Source organism: Saccopteryx bilineata, chromosome 6, assembly GCF_036850765.1.
Source record: "Saccopteryx bilineata isolate mSacBil1 chromosome 6, mSacBil1_pri_phased_curated, whole genome shotgun sequence".
Classification (NCBI taxonomy): domain Eukaryota; kingdom Metazoa; phylum Chordata; class Mammalia; order Chiroptera; family Emballonuridae; genus Saccopteryx; species Saccopteryx bilineata.
This window is the reverse complement of record NC_089495.1, coordinates 23808474-23825561: the sequence shown is the minus strand read 5'-3', so window position 1 is coordinate 23825561 and position 17088 is coordinate 23808474. Positions and strand designations below refer to the sequence as shown.

General features: G+C 35.4%; 1 protein-coding gene across 5 annotated transcripts in view; it reads right to left on the bottom strand.

Moving 5' to 3' along the window:
* WRN (WRN RecQ like helicase) overlaps window positions 1-17088 on the bottom strand; it is a 141750-nt gene that overhangs the window by 37180 nt on the left and 87482 nt on the right. For 4 of the 5 annotated variants that reach the window (XM_066235107.1, XM_066235108.1, XM_066235111.1 and 1 more), the window contains exons 21-27: window positions 16966-17067; window positions 16585-16677; window positions 10317-10458; window positions 3448-3618; window positions 3270-3367; window positions 2207-2282; window positions 1323-1399 (exon numbers count right to left, since the gene is read on the bottom strand). In XM_066235107.1, coding sequence (XP_066091204.1) covers window positions 1323-1399; window positions 2207-2282; window positions 3270-3367; window positions 3448-3618; window positions 10317-10458; window positions 16585-16677; window positions 16966-17067 — 759 coding nt within the window. The remainder of the gene's footprint in view (window positions 1-1322; window positions 1400-2206; window positions 2283-3269; window positions 3368-3447; window positions 3619-10316; window positions 10459-16584; window positions 16678-16965; window positions 17068-17088) is intronic. The other variant, XM_066235109.1, reaches the window with a different exon arrangement.

The following is a 17088-nucleotide window of genomic DNA, read 5'->3' as shown; positions in this document are numbered from 1 at the left end:
CTTCTCATCTCTCTCCGTCCCTGTCTGTCCCTATCTATCCCTCTCTCTGACTCTCTCTCTCTGTCTCTGTAAAAAAAATAATAAAATAATAAACAATACAAGAATAAAATGTGTTTGGCATACTCAAAACTGTAAACTTACTTTTGCCCACACCTGCAGGACATTATCTTTATTCTCTACCTAATACCTACCATTTTATGTTGCCATAAAATCTTTTCTTAATGTGAGTGTGAATACACATCTCATACAAATACAATTAGTGTTAGATGAGAAGATACATTGCACACCAATACAAGTAATTAGTGTTTGGATGCTAGAGGTGAACAAATACAGACTTGAAAGTCAGTTCTGCCATGAGCTGTAGGCTCTTGAGCAAGTTAACTAAATTAGCCATCTGCATCTTCAACTATAAAATGAAAATAAATAACAGAAGCTAAACCATAGGTTGTTGTAAGAATTAAATGAGCTATTATATATAAAAGGCTTAGCACTTAACATAGGGCCTAGCAAATAATACTCAGAAGTATTAGCTATTAAATTAATATTATTACTATCATTTTATAAGTCTGCTTCAATAATTATAAGATTGGAGACTTATGCTTTAACTTTTTCTTCTGTCAATGAAATAGCCAAACTGATAGCCCTTCCTCTTTAGGAAAAAAAGTGCTAACTAAGTATAAAAAATAAAAATTTTAGCCCTGGCTAGGTAGCTCAGTTGGTCATGTAGATATACCAAGGTTTCCGGTTCCATCCCCAGTCTGGGCACATACAAGAATCAACCAATGGCCTGGCCAGGCAGTGGTGCAGTGGATAGAGCATTGGCTTGGGACCCTGAGGTCCCAGGATCAAAACCCTAAGGTTGCCAGCTTGAGCACAAGCTCACCAGCTTGAACACAAGGTCACAGGCTTGAGCATGGGATCATAAATATGACTCCTTGGTCACTGGCTTGAACCCAAAAGTCACACTGCTTGAAGCCCAAGTTGCTGGCTTGAGCCAGGGGTCACTAGCTCTGCTGGGGCCCCCCACCCCCATTAAAGCACATATGAGAAGGCAATCAATGAACAACTAAAGTGCCACAACTATGAGTTGATGCTTCTCATCTCTGTCCCTTCCTGTCTATCTATCTCTATCTGTCGTCTGTCTCTCTTTGAGTGCACTCATGTGCACCAAAAAAAAGGACTCAACCAATGAACGCATGAATAAGTGGGGCAATATTAATCAATGTTTCTCTCTATATGTATCCCTTCCTTTTACTTTCTAAAAATAAATCAATAAATAAAATAAGTAAAAAATAAAATAAAATAAAAATTTTGAACTTTACCTTTTTGTAGAAATGTTACTCCCAGAAGAAATTCTATCAAGTACTTCAAAGGAATGCATCTTCTCCAAGTTAGACTGCTTTTAAACATAAAAAAGTTCATTTTTAAAAATCAGAAGTTTCAAAAAACTTTTTAAATATGAAGAAAATAAGATATAAGATATAATGTCTCACAATTTTTCCTCTAACTAAATTATCAAATAAATTACCTGCAATAACTCTTGAACTATTAACTTCTATAATTCCTTAAACAGTTAGAACTGCAACATCATGTCCCATCCCTCCCAAACCTATAGGAAATATATGATCAGAATAATTATTTGAAACATAGCAAGTTACAAAAACGATTTAATTACATTCTGCATAACTTCAATAAAGCAGAAAACTTTACCAAAAAATTTAATTCAGCAGATTTTTCTCTTACTTCCAGTGTTCTAATTATCTGAAGCCTGCCTGTGGGTAATATTTAATCTGTAATAGTGATCATTGATCCAAAAACAAAGCAAGATTTTGTGTGTGTGTGTGTGTGTGTGTGCACGCGCGCGCGCGCAACTTTAATGAGAACATTTAAAAATCAGGCTTAGTTTTCTATTAACCAAAAGTATCATAATATGATAAAAAAAAATCTAAGCCAAAGGAGTTATTAAATAGGTTTAAAAGAAATCAAGTTACTTTCTCAAATATATACTTCTAACTGTTCTATTTTTAAACCTAGGAATCATATACTGCATATTTTATTCTGTTCATATCACTTTTCTTTCTAAATTTTTTTATATATGGCACGTTCCTATTTAATTGGAGGAAAATTAAAATATAAAATTTTAGAATAGATGCTGTATCAATAAAAAGTGAAATAAATAAAAACCACTTCTTTAATAGAAACAAACCTTTTTCTCTGTAGTTAATTCAATCGGTAGTTGATCAGAGGAATGCTGTTCATTGCCTGAAGACACAGTTTTGGAACTGAAAAATAATAAAGTTAAATTGTCACAAATGTTAAAATGTAATTATCTACTATGTGAATCATCATATCTTTATACTCAGAAAGGCAGATGAGATTATATTACTTGTAGAACTGATGATTTTTAAAATTGATTCTTTTTTCAGAAAAAGCTGTGGAAATAGAGTTTTAAGCTCTTTAAAGTTTATATTTAAAACAGTTTAAAGGTTTTTAAGTTTAAAAGAAAAACTGATCCTCTAATGCACAACATAGTGATTATAGTCAACAATACTATATATATTATACCTTCAAAGTTGCTAATAGAGTAGATCTTAATATTTCTCAACCAAAGAAAAGAATGGTAATTATGTGACTTTATAAAGAAAGGTGTTACTTGAATCCGAGGGACAAACACAATACAGTGTACAGAGATGTGTTGCAGAATTGAGCACCTGAAACCTGTATAATTATGTTAAGAGTTTTACCCCAATAAATTCAATTTAAAAAATAAAAATAAAGAAAAGTGCTAGCTAAGGCTACTGTGGTAATCATATTGCAATCGATAAACATATCAAACCAATACAGTGTACACTTCATACTTACACAATGTTATGTCAGTTTATCTCAATATTTAAAACCTGTTAAATGATTGATAACATGCAAGGGCACTAAAAATTAGGCAACAAGTATATATTCCCCTCCCACCTTCTACAAGCAAGAGGGAAATATGGTTATGAATTCTTCAACAATGATATCAATGCATCGTCTCTATCAATGCGAAAGCAATTTTCTAAATACTACACTCAACTACTTCCTACTGACGAAGACAATTATTCTATGACTTAACTTTCTCCCACTGACCCATACCCCCTAAATGTCTAAAAAAAAAGGTACACAAAAACAATACCTTTAACCATTTTACCTGTGTGATGCCTGTAAATTGAATATAATTTGAATTGCTTAATTTTTTTAAAAAAAACTTAAAAAAGAAAAAAAAACTAAAAATGAACCTTGGTAGATGGATGTTCCTTGGACACAATTCTTCATTAGCTTGAAGGATAAGTTTCTGAGGAGATTCTATGCTCGCTTTATGAAGCCAATTTCTACCCTATTAAGTGCAAGAAGAATCTTTTAATGAATGCATAGTGAGAAAAATTAATCAAAAAGGTAGATGTCTACATTGTTTACCTTTTGTGTAAGGGTGCAAATCTTTACAAATCTGTTATGCCCACTAACTTCTGTCAAGAATCCCTCAGTCATGAGAAGATGGGACAGAGCCTTCCACCAGCACCGTTTTCTATCCTTGCCAGCACCAAATAATCTGTGACTGCGATATTTATCTGGAATACGCTGCGAACTCTGCAATCAGGAATAAAAACCAGCATCTAAATATGCTCATTTATTGAAACAGGCCAAATAAAATACAAAATGGTTCATTGTTTTGTATTTAACACTAAATTTCAGCTTTAAAAATCTACCAAATTTTTATCCATCCTACTTGCTCTGAATACTTGTCACAAATAAATATATAATCAAAATAGTGTTCCTTTTGTGTCTTAAACATAACAGCAGGATATTTCACTCGTAATGCAAATGCTTTTCTCCATGTACAGGTTTGGATACGTTTGAAATATTTAACCTTTGCTATTAAGACCTTTTACGAACAGATACACATTTTGTTTGGAAACAGTGATCACTATCTACAACTCCAGACCGGAAGCAGGGGCGTTAGAAACAATAGGACTCAATAGCTAGTAATCAATGAGTGCAGCGCAATAACTCAGTTTCCACTGCATGGTTGCACTGCTGTGCTTTTGTGCCTACTACCCCGCAGAGCTCACTGAATCATTTCTCAGTTAGTTGCTTCAGTCACATATACCAGGAAAAGCAGGTGCATACTAAACAGGTGCTGCTTTTGAGATGGTTTGTCCTAAGTTAAGAGGGGATTTCAATGGAAGACTCTTCATAGTCATCAAGTTCTAGAAATGTGGGGGAAGCCTGCCTGTCATATGCAATTCTCTTGTCTTCTAGTGAAGATGCCTCGCCCCACCTCCACTTTCTATAAAGTGCTTTTCCATTTACTTTGCCCTCTTACTACCTCTTTCATTCATCCTACACATTTAAATACCATTTTCAAATGTATATAGTAGTCTGTTAACTTAGGGCTTTATGGAAAATTGCTCTTATCTAATGTATTTGTGGTGAATATGGCTGATTGTAATTCAAGGGTCATTCGAACCTTCATCCACCCTAACTTCTACCACAGAATCTGGGAAGTTACTCACACTACTTCCCAAACTCCCTTTCATCTAAAAATCTGCATATAATTTACATTCCACGAATCAGAGACATTTATGTGGAATCTCGAAGCAGAAAGTGAGGCTAGGTGGCGACTCTGCTGGATTTGCAGATGCATGATTGTGGAGCTGTTTGCTTTCAACAAGAAAGCGTTAGTAAAGAATCCAGCACACAACTGCTAGCTTCCTAAGTAACAGGAAGAATCCACTTTGTTAACACAGATTACAGCAGGTTCTGGGTGTTCCCAGAGCAAGCAGACGTAGAACCTGATTGTCACAGCTCCCTATACGATGCAGTATGAGGTCAGGTACTGTACTGGCAGCTTCCAAAATTGAGAAGACGCAGCAGCTCATGGTGGACTATTTTATAGTACAGTCACAACAATACTATAAGCCATTTAATACCTTTCTGTTTAAAGAGTGACATGAGCTTCCTACCTAATATAAATACTATATTTTACATTATATTCATATTTCAAAAACATTAATCCCTTGACCACATCAAGAGGTTACTGTGTTCTAAATATTTTAATATAAAATACAGTCTGAAAATCCAGGGATCAAATCAAATAAATTTATAGGTTGAGTTCAGCAGACATAACTCAGGCACTATAAGACTATCATGGGATGGAACTGGAGAGAATTCTACTAAGTGAAATAAGCCAGACAAAGACAAGGACCATATGATTTCACTTATATGTGGAATCTAATAAACAAAATTAACTAACAAGCAAAATAGAGACAGAGTCATAGATAGAGAGCAGGCTGACATCTGTTGGGGTGGGAAGGCTTCGTGAGGGGGGTGCAAGGACTGAGCAAAAAAGAGAAAAAACTCATGGACACAAACAATAGTGTGGTAATTACTGGGGGTGGAGTGAGGGGGTAAAGAGGTGGAGGAGGGTAGAGGAAGGATAAATGGTGATGGGTGAAGACTTGACTTGGGTAGGTGATCACACAATACAGAGTACAGAGATGTGTTGTAAACCTCAGTACCTAAAACCTGTATAATTATGTTAACCAGTGTTACCCCAATAAATACAATTTAAAATGAATGAATGAATGAATAAATAAATAAATGGGGGAAAGACTATTATGAATGCATTGGTTTTATTCAATTGATAAGAATGTGACAGTTACACTTCAGAATTTTGGAATGTTAAAAATGTGAATACAAGTAAAATACCCTAAATAAAGCCAACCCCTACACAAAGGAAATCCAGGTTAAAATCAGATTAGATTGGGATAAATTCTCATCAGAGATATATCAGTCTTGATACTGAGCTTAAAACATGGGATTCCAATAAGTTTAGATAACAGAGTCTGTAACATGTGTTCTATTAAATCGTAAAAAATTTTTAAAAATGTTTTTATTAAAATAGCTAAGTAATAAGTTTTAGTATCATGATGATTATATTTACAAAAATTTTATTAAAACAACATGTACAGAAATAAAAATGCCCAAGTACAACACAGCACCGTTTACCTTGTTAGCAATCCCTACCTATTGAGTCACTTTAAGTAGAATGCTTAAAATCAAACATCACAAAGTATCAGAGCTAGAAGAAACATTAGAACTGTTTGACCTACTTAGTCATTTTTTACTCATGTTGCTAATAAATAATCAGAGGCTCAAAGATGTTCAGTGGTAGGCTAAGGTCCTGGAACTAGGACTAGAACAGAGGCTCCACAAGTAGCTCTAATATTTTATTACTATACCCTGCACTCACACATATACTAATACACATACATGCACACAGACACAGACATTTGCATATACACTGATTGTAGTTAGCACAGCAAGACTACCTGGGTTCAAGTACTTACTAGCTTTTTGACTCTGGGAGAGTTACTTAACTTATCTGTGCTTCTATTTCCTGATCTGTTATACAAATATAATAATAGTTTCTATCTCTTGGGGACGTGTGAATAGTGAGAAACCAGGACAGAGCCTAACTGAATAGCATTAACTTTATTTTTATTAGTTAATAGTTGATCCTTTAACTCAACCTGAATTTCTTAATCTAAAAGCAAAAACCATGACTTAGCATCTAGTTAGCTTGCCCTGGAATACTTATAATGGCACACTACATCTGCCAAGACTTACTTTTGTAGTAGGAGATTCTATTGTTTGAGAACCAATAACACGAAAGGCATTAAGTTTCCTAACCTAGTATTTATTAGCAATCTGGACACGAATATTATTCCTCTAGCCCTTTCTTTAATAAGCAGGAAAAAAAAAAACCAACCTGAAGTGAAACACATTTACTAGTAGGAAGCAATGAGATTTTTTTTTTTCTAATCCCTCTAAGCAATGAGGGAGTAGGACTAATCAGTCCCTCTCCCTCATAATCAATAATTATTGTGAATACTGTGTACTGTGTGAACACCTTGTTTCCATGGCAATCGCCATGCACAGAAAACTGCTATCGAGATCTGGGCATTGATTTTTCAGGAGGGCACCGTTTATACACACATCCCTTACCAATCACAAATTTTCATTCTAGCATCTTTAGATCATTCAATCAAAAATAAAATTTTAAACTGCACGGGAACCACATAATAAATAGAACACAACGCTAGAACAGTTGCCAGGAATGCAGCTTGCTCATTATTCAGGCACAAAGTAACAGTATGATCTAGGGCAGGTCATTTAAGTTTCTTGGACTCTGTATCAACCACTATAAAGTAAGGTCTTAAGATTAAATAGCTTTTTTGCTCTAAGTGTCTATACTTTTATGGGACGTATTTAAAAAAGGAAATTATTATTTCACTCTTCTCCTTTAAAAATCAGCTTGGGAAAATAAAGGGCCCCAAACTGGCATATCGAGAACTATGTAAAGCTCATAACTGAAGGACGAGTGTTAGAATCAAGGCGACTGACTAACTAGAGCGCATAACCCAAAGTACCACGGTCTGGTAGGGAAATCTTTGTGCCACAAAAATAAACTAGCTTGCCACTTCTCCAAATTAACTTCTTTAAAAATCACAAATGCTTTTTGTGGTCACTTTCTGCTGGTTATCCACACTGCCCCCTCTCCACCCTTCTTCTGTCCTTCTGTCTCTGAATGCCAACATCTATGGCTACGACTATATTTATTGCCCACAAAACAGAAAGCTGCAGGGATGCCTTCACAAAGACGTATTTCTCTAATTTCCCAGCTATTAGCAAGCACTCTGTCTTCAGGGCTTAAATACAGCTCTATGTCTATTCCTGTCCCTTATCTCTTTCTCTGCTATACTATACTTATTTCTTCCCAAGTGACAACTTCCATACTAGATGACAAGTCTCTAGTATGGAAGATTCTCCACAAAACAGTAGTATAGTATCCTATACAAAAACACGTCTAATAACAAATGAGAAAAGTAGTTAAAAACTCTAAGTCAAGAAGTTTTAAATCCCTATGTTCTTCAAGTACATGAAAAATTTTACTAAAATTTTTTTTTGCCTCTTTTCCAGTTCCTACAGGCCAAAGAAGCTCACAGCTGCCACTTCAGGCTTTAAGAAAGTCATTTCTGGAGCTATTATTTTATGTACAAAATAAAACCAAAAAAAAAAAAAATAACAATAAACATCTCTAGGAATATAATTCAATCAGAAGAAATAGTTTGTCCAGAAAATTAAATGTTAGACAGTTTGAAAATTACAAAGGGTGATTAAAACTACCAATAGTTTTTCAATGGCCATCTACAGTCAAACCATCTTTCATCAAATGCTATCTAATTCTGGAACATAATAAAGTTTAGTACTTTCATACTGTGATCAGGAAAGGGGTTTCACTTAATCTCCAAGTAAGGCAAAATAATGACTGTTTCTGTTTTCTCATCTACAAAATTAAGACACCTGTATATCTTATCACTTTGTCACTCAAGATGTTTCCAGATAATTATGTGGTGAGCTGACTAGACAGCTAAACAAAGTTCCTGAGGCAACATTTCTACGATATAATGTCTAACTAAACTTGTGCTTCAAAAACAAAATTTTAAATTCCATTCACAAATACCTGGATGGGCTGGCTGCATAATCACTTCTACTATTTAGAAAACTCCTGTGTTAAGAGAGGAAAACCACGCGCTGCTGACATTGTATTTGTTATACATATAATTACATACAAATATTACCTCTTCAAATCAACTCTAGGAGTACCCCATTTATGATTATTATCATCTTACAGATCAAAATTATCTACAAAGATATTAATTTTGCTTTAATTAGTTAAGGTGGATGATATACTAAATTCCCAAAGAAATTGTAAATTTTAAAATGATATCCTAGTAGATATCAAGATTACTGAAATGGAAGGGGGAAAACTTGCCTTATTTTCACTGTAGTAAATGTCTACAAATTTTCATTAAGTGGTATTTTTTAAAAAGTTTTACACCTTTATCTAGCAAGGGTAGTATAAAATTTCAAAAAGACTAAACTTCTTAATTTGAGGACTCCCAGAAGAGACTGTCAGTATGAGCTGTCTGACTTGGTTTTCAAATAATAGGTGAAATCTGATCCCTCTTGTGACCAGTTCAAATTTGTCTCAGAGCCTGCTTACACTTCTTTGTTGATACTGGATACTACTGGGTTATACCAAATTAAAACAAGGATAATTTTTATAAATTATACATTCAACTGGGATACACAGGTTTTAAAGATGACAGAGACAAAAGAAATTTTCATAGACCTCAATTGTAAATATTTAATCTATCCCTTGCAACTTAAATTCATTTTATTAAAAAAATAGAACTCATACCACTAACACCAAGTTCCTTAGTCAACACTATTATTTTATTTCTAATCTACCTTGTGATTTAAAAACAAGTTTTTAACTCCATTCAGAATCTAAAAACATCAGTACCCAAAAGTTAACATGTTTTCAACATATTTCATTAAAAATATTTAAGTTAATATGTTCCTTTCAAATCAAAATGAAAACCGAAAGCAAAATAAAAGAAGTATTTGCATGAAGCATTCAAGTATTTAACAAATAAATACATACCTAAATTATTTTTTAAATTCTACATACAAAGTGAGAATCTTAATCTCTACTTTTAAGTACATTTTAATAAATACACGTATTTGCTAAGGATTCTATCCCGCTTCTGATTTATTCAACTAATATCAATATACAATACTTGGGTTTGAATTACAGGCTTCTACATCAGTAATAAAGCATATAAAGAAAAAAATATAGTAAAAGCTCTTTAACTGTATGGGTCGCGACTTATTTACATGCAACTGTCAGCATAACAGTGGCACATTAATCACTCAAAAAAGTAGCAGAATTAACTATTAGTGAAACAAACAAAACAAAACAAAAAAAACTTTCTTGGAATTCTAAATACTTCTGATAAGAAACAAAATAGAAGGAAAGAAAAAATATATTGCCAAATATTGTGTTTACCAATAATCACTGAGATGAAAGTTTTACTCAAAGAATTTATTACTTTCCAGGACACCAAAAGATACAATTTTGTTCTACTTGTCCCCTGACACAATGCAATTATCCTAAGAAAAACCAGTCTAGGGATTATCCAACTGCAATGGAATAAACTTGCTACCAGACTTAGGTTTAGAGCTGCATATCAGCTTGACATATAAAAACACCAGTAGATGTGATACACACAGTTTTTGTCAAAAGTAATGAATGTAGTCCTTAACTGGAACTTAATATGATTCTCAGTTTCTAATAACTTGTAATACAGCAAACCTCTGAAGAAAAGAGTAACAGGAATAAAAGAACTATGAAGGTGATTCACAGACATACTTACCGATCCCTGCAGAAATAAAATTGGAACCCCAATTCCAAACGTTTCTCCTAAGATGTTCACAGCAGATAACAGCTGGAATGCTTGCGAGCCAAAGTCCTGTGATGGATCTTCTGAGTCATCAATGGAAAAGCAATGACCCAATCTAAATAAAGATAATAATGTTAAAAGCTTAGCTAAAGCATGTACCTTCAGAAATAAAAACAGTATAATAATTAGCCAAATAAAAAAAAATATCTCAAATGTGCCAACTGCTTCAGAAGCTACAAAGTTGATAATAGCCAAGAGTATGTGAAGTATGTAAAACATGAAATATAAACCATAATATAGCATCACAGGTATGTTATGCTGATGGTTCTCAACCCTAGTGCCCTAGAAGCCAAGTTTCAGAGGAGGTACCTCCGACCGAAGACAGAAGAAGAGGAAGACGTTCAAGCCATCAGAGAGGGCAATTATAACTCGAAGAGCTCACGCTACTGATCGTATAAATATTGGACTTCTGCATTAGGTTTTGGTGGAACAAAAGGTTTAGTGCCAAAAAAAAGTTTTTAACTTAAAAACAAATATCCTATGCAATATATTTTTATTTGAAACTCTAATGACTGTAAAATATGACACAGAGATTCTAAACTTTTCATTTAAATCCTTTTTATTTTATTGTATTTTTTTAGTGAGAAAGAGAGAGAGGCAGATAGAAAGGAAGGAAGAGGTCCTGGCCAGTTGACTCAGCGGTAGAGTGTCGGCCAGAGTGTGAATGTCCCAGGTTCCATCTGGTCAGGGCACACAGGAGAAGCAACCATCTACTTCCCCACCTTTCCCCTTCCTCTCTCTCTTTCTCCCCCCGCCCCACCTTTTGCAGACATGGCTCAATTGGTTGGAGCACATCAGCCCTGTGCACTGAGTATGGCTCAGTGGAGCCTCCACCTCAGGCACTAAAAATAGCTCTGTTGTATGACCCCAGATGGGCAGAGCATTGACCCCAGACAGGGGTTGCCAGGTGAATCCTGGTCCAGGCACATGCTGAAGTCTTTCTCTCTATTTCCCCTCCTCTCACTTGGAAAAGAAGAAGAAAGAAAAAAGAAAAAAGAAAAAGAAACAGAAGGGAGAGTGATGAGGAGCATCAACTCTTAGTTGCATCACTTTAGTTGCTCATTGATTGCTTCTCATAGGTGACTTGACCAGGGGCTCAAGCAGAGCCAGTGACTCATTGCTTAAAACGGCAACTCTGGGCTTAAGCCAGGAACCATGGGTTCATGTCTATGACCCCACACTCAAACCAGTAACCCTGCACTCAAGCTGGTGAGCCTGTGTTCAAGTCAGATGAACTGGTGCTCAAGTCAGCAAACTCAGGGTTTTGAACCCAGGTCGTCAGCATCCCAGGGCAATGCTCTATCCACTGCACCACCATCTGGTCAGGCCATTTAAGTTCTTTTTAGAAGTTAAATTCCTAAACCATCCTTCAGGTAGATTTGAAATGATCATTAATACAAATGTGAATCCTTTAGAGAAAGTTGAAAACAAAAGGATTCCTTAGGGAAAATCAACTAATACTGTTTAACTACCTAATTCAATTGTTTTCTTTATAATAAATATCTTTGAAATAGCAATTAGAATATATTCCAGATATAATATGTTTAGGGAAAAAAAGACTATGTTTAGGTCTATTCTCCTAACTTCTTTTGTGGGATACATGTTTCATTAATTTTCTTTTCTAATATAAGTATTTAAAGTCCCACAAAATACTACCTATGCTGAGTCTTACAAGTTTTCATGTATATTATTGTAATTATCACTAAGTTTAAAAGGTGTTTTCATTTCCAGTTTAATATTTTCTTTGGCCAATTAGTTCTTTTGAAATTTTTATTTATTGATTTGAGAGAGAGAGAGAGAAACATTGGTTTGTTACTCCACTTGTTTATGCATTCATTTTTTGACTCTCGTATGTTGCCTGACTGGGGGGAGAGAACCCTTAACCTTGGCGTATTGGAACAATGCTCCAACCAACTGAACTACCCAGCCTGGGCCAATCAATGAGTTATTTTAAAGTATGGTTTTCAATCTTCAAGTGAGTAAGAATTTGCTTATCTTTATTCTACTTCTAGATCAACTGCATTCTGGAGAAAAATGTGGTGTATTTGATTACAGCACACTGAAGAATTTTGAGACATGCTACAGTCTAGTACAGGGGTCAGAAGACCATTTTATAAAGAGTCAGAAGTAAACAGTGTAGACTTGGTGAGCCATACCATCTCTGTATCCAGCCACTCAGCTCACTCTGCAAAACAGCTACAAATTATACATAAAACAAAGGGCGTGGCTGTGTCCCAAGAAAACCGCAGTCACAAAAACAGGCAGCAGGTCTGGTCCACGTCTACAGTTTGCCAACCCGTGTTCTAATACAATCAGTTTTTATAAATATTCCATGTATGTGTAAGAAGTGCAGTTTCTAATTCAGCGCTTCCCAACCCCTGTGCTGCAAATGGATAACAGGTATACTGAAAGGTTAAATCACTCAGGCCTTAGGATTCTGGACAGAACCGAGACTGAACCAGCCTCAGGAGCAATACAGGTATTATCATGAGCTATGTAGGCATAAAGAAAAAGGTGATCCTTGTTATAATTGCTTGGTATAAGAAATTTGTTTCTATATTGACCAAATTTTCAATAGCTTACTAACTTTTTTGATTGCTTAACCTGCCAATAACTAAAAACTTTTATCAAATTCTTCTACTTTGGTGGTGGATTTTTTTACTTTTTCCAGCTATCAATTTTTGCTTTATACATTTGTAGAGGTATTTTTGTTATTTTTTTAAGATACAGAGCACAAATCTGTTCCCTTGGTGAAGAACCCATTTTTCACTGCAGAGAGAACATCTCCATCCTTAATAATGCTTCCTTTGTCTAACAGTAATACAGCTATACAGTTAATTCAATTAGGTACCACTTGTTTTTACCCTATTTTTTAAATTCATATAAAGTGAAACTGACTGTACGTCTGTGTGTGTGTAAAGTTTCACAAATGTAAACACATCCATGGAGTCAAATGTACTCATCTAACCACTCACACAACAGTTACCATGGCCACAATCAGGACACACAATTGTATTACTGCAGAATACTCTCTTGTACTATTCCTTTGTAATCATGCCTTCCCCCTCCCTTGAACCTCTGACAATCACTGATCTTTTCTTCATCCCTATAATATATCTTATGTTTGAGAGAATAGCATATAAATGGAATCATACTACACAAATGGAATTATTTCTTCTTGTAAATGTTGGTATAATTTGCTGTTGAAACCATCTGGGCTAGGGAATTTATTTTCAGAAATTTCTAATAAGGATGCACTTTCTTTAACAGTTATACTATTATTCCATTTATTTTTCTCACTACGGGTAAGTTTCGTTAGCTTGAGGTTATCAGGAATCACTCCATTTTGCCTAAATTATTAAATGTACATACACTGAGTTATTCATAGTGTTTCCTTATTATCCTTTAATGTCTTTTGGGTCTCTAGTGAAATTTCTTTCATTCTGATATTGGTAATACATGTCTCCTTTATTTGTTTGTTAAAAGTTCTATCAATATTATTGGTCTTTTCCAAGAATGGGGTTTGGAAATCACTAGTTTTCTCTGTTGTTTTTCTGTTTTCTATTTCATTGACTTACATTCTTATCTTTCCTATTTCTTCCTTCTGCTTCCTTTTAGCTTCCTTTTATTTGCTTCTTCAGGGGAAGCTTAATGACTGATTGTTAACTTTTCTTCTATTATAAGTACTGAATGCTCTAAATTTTGCTCTCAGTACTGCTTTAGCTGCATGCCATATATTTTATATTTTCATTTCATTCAGTTCAAATACTTCACGAATTACCCTGAGAATTCATCTTTGATTTATGAATTATTTAGTAGTATGTCATTTGATTTCCAAGTGTTTGGAGACTTTTCTGTTATCTTTATGTTACTGATTAATAGTTTCATTCCATTATAGCCAGAAAACATACTCTGTATGAGTACAATTCTCTTAAATGTGTACAGGTTTGTTTTTTGACTCAGAATATGGTCTATGTGAATGTTCCATCTGCGTCTGAAAAGAATGTATTCCGCTGTTGGGTGGAGTGTTCTACAACAGCTAATTAGATCCTGTCTGTTGACAGTCCTATTCATTTCTATCTTCTTACTGATTTTGTCTACTAGTTCTATTAATTACTTTGAAAAGATATATATAGAAATCACCAACTGTAATTATGGGTTTCTCTATTTGTCTTTTCAATTCTGTCAGTTCTTGAGATTACGTTTTTAGATATGATGGTCAACTGTATATGTCAACTTGGCTAGGCTCTGGTACCCAGTTTTTTTGACAAACATGAATGTAGATGTTGCTTCAAAGGTATTTTGTAGATATCATTAATATTTACAATCAGTTGTTTTGAGTAAAGGAGACTACCCTTGAGAATGTGAGGGGGTCTCAGCCAATCAGATAGAAGGCCTTAAAAGATCAGAAACTGAGGGTTGCTGGAGAGCAAGGAATTGTGTGACTTCAGATCAGGTGTCCCCAAACTATGGCCCGCGGGCCACATGCAGCCCCCTGAGGCCATTTATCCGGCCCCCTGCCACACTGCAGGAAGGGGCACCTCTTTCATTGGTGGTCAGTGAGAGGAGCACTGTATGTGGCAGCCCTCCAATGGTCTGAGGGACAGTGAACTGGCCCCCTGTGTAAAAAGTTTGGGGACCCCTGCTCCAGATCATTAACAAGGAAGTCCGGCCCAATTTCCTGGCCTGCCTGCCAAGCCCTAAAACTGCATGAGCTAATTCCTTAAACTGTCTCTCTTCCAGTGTGTGTGAGTGGGTGTGTGGGGGGTGGACGGTGTGTTTCTCTGACAAACCCTGACTCATACATTGGTAAACTGGCCCTTTGATCATCATGTAATGTCTTTATTTACACTGTTCACAAAAACTAGGGGATCAGGGAACGTGCAGATACTCCAGTACTTCCAGCCTTTTGTCTAATGCATTTTCACCAATGAAATAAAAATTGGTTTTGCATATCATTTGCATAATTGAACAACTTTCTTTGACTTGTCGTTTGCTTTTCTGATGTTATTGTTAAATAATTTTTAAAGAAATCAAATGTTTCTTTTTTTATCGCTTCATATTCATTTTGAAATATCCCCTAATTTTTGTGAGCAGTATATTTCTTTCTTTTTTTTTTTTTTTTTTTTTTTTTTGTATTTTTCCAAAGCCAGAAACAGAGAGGCAGTCAGACTCCCACACGTGCCCGACCGGGATCCACCCGGAATGCCCACCAGGGGGCGATGCTCTGCCCATCCGGGGCGTAGCTCTGTTGCGACCAGAGCCACTCTAGCACCTGAGGCAGAGGCCACAGAGCCATCCTTAGCGCCCAGGCCAACTTTGCTCCAATGGAGCCTTGGCTGCAGGAAGGGAAGAGAGAGACAGAAGGAAGGAGGGGGGAGGGGTGGAGAAACAGATGGGCACTTCTCCTGTGTGCCCTGGCCGGGAATCGAATCCAGGACTCCTACATGCTAGGCAGACACTCTACCACTGAGCCAACTGGCCAGGGCCAGAGCAGTATATTTCTGGTAACATTCTTTCTCCAAAATTCTCCATTGTCTGATATAAAAATAACTCCAGGCCTGACCTGTGGTGGCGCAGTGGGATAAAGCGTCGACCTGGAACACTGAGGTTGCCGGTTCGAAACCTAGGGCTTGCCTGGTCAAGGCACATATGGGAGTTGATGTTTCCTGCTCCTCCCCCTTCTCTCTCTCTCTCTCTAAAAATCAATAAAATAAAACAGCGGTTCTCAACCTATGGGTCGCGACCCATAGGTTGAGAACTGCTGTAATAAAATATTAAAAAATAAATAAATAACTCCAGCTTTCTTTCCATTAGTCTTTCATGGTATTAGTTTTTATTCTTTTTTTTTTTAACCCACCTATGTACCTGTAGTAGATTTCTTATTGACACCATATCGTTGTGTCATATTTTTAAACCAATTTTAATGTCTGCCTTTAACTGGTATTTAGACCACTTGTACTTATGGAACTATTGGCATGTTTAGATTTAGGTTTTTCACTTTACTGTTTGTCTATTTATAACACAAAACATTTTAATATTGTTTGCTTTATCAATTTAATCAAATTATTGTTTTGTTTTAAAAATCTGTATTATTCAACAAAAATGTAATGAAAAAGTACCTGCAAAGAAAGAGAAACAAAGACTTGTAGAGAGTCCATCTAGAAGAAGAAATCTTTACCTGAACTTGCAATTATCACAGCATTTTTCAGTCCCCGTAATACCCAAGGAGGCCTTCCGTAGTTGTTTGTCTTCAAAATGAGACAAGATGATTCTACCCAAGAGAAAATTTTAAATTAAATAAAAGAACAAGCACATATATGTTAAACTCATTGCTGGAAACAATGAGCTGAAATCAACATTAATTGATTCACCTGGGACCTCATTACTTGGCTTCGTTTTATTGAGGCAAAGAGACAGCTGCCTTAAAAATTCAGCACAGACACAACACCAACAAAATATTCTTTCTAAATACTTTTAATTATTTTGCAGAACTTTTTTCTTAAAAGAGCACCACCCACAAATCGATGCGTTGAATTGATATAAAATAAATAATACATACCGTCTCCTGCATCCGCTGGAATAAAGATATTTTTTCATCTTTGCCATCATCTTTAATTTGTATAATCGAAAGTTTTCGTTACGTATCTCACTAAGGCGATGCCTGTCAATTAAAAATATCACA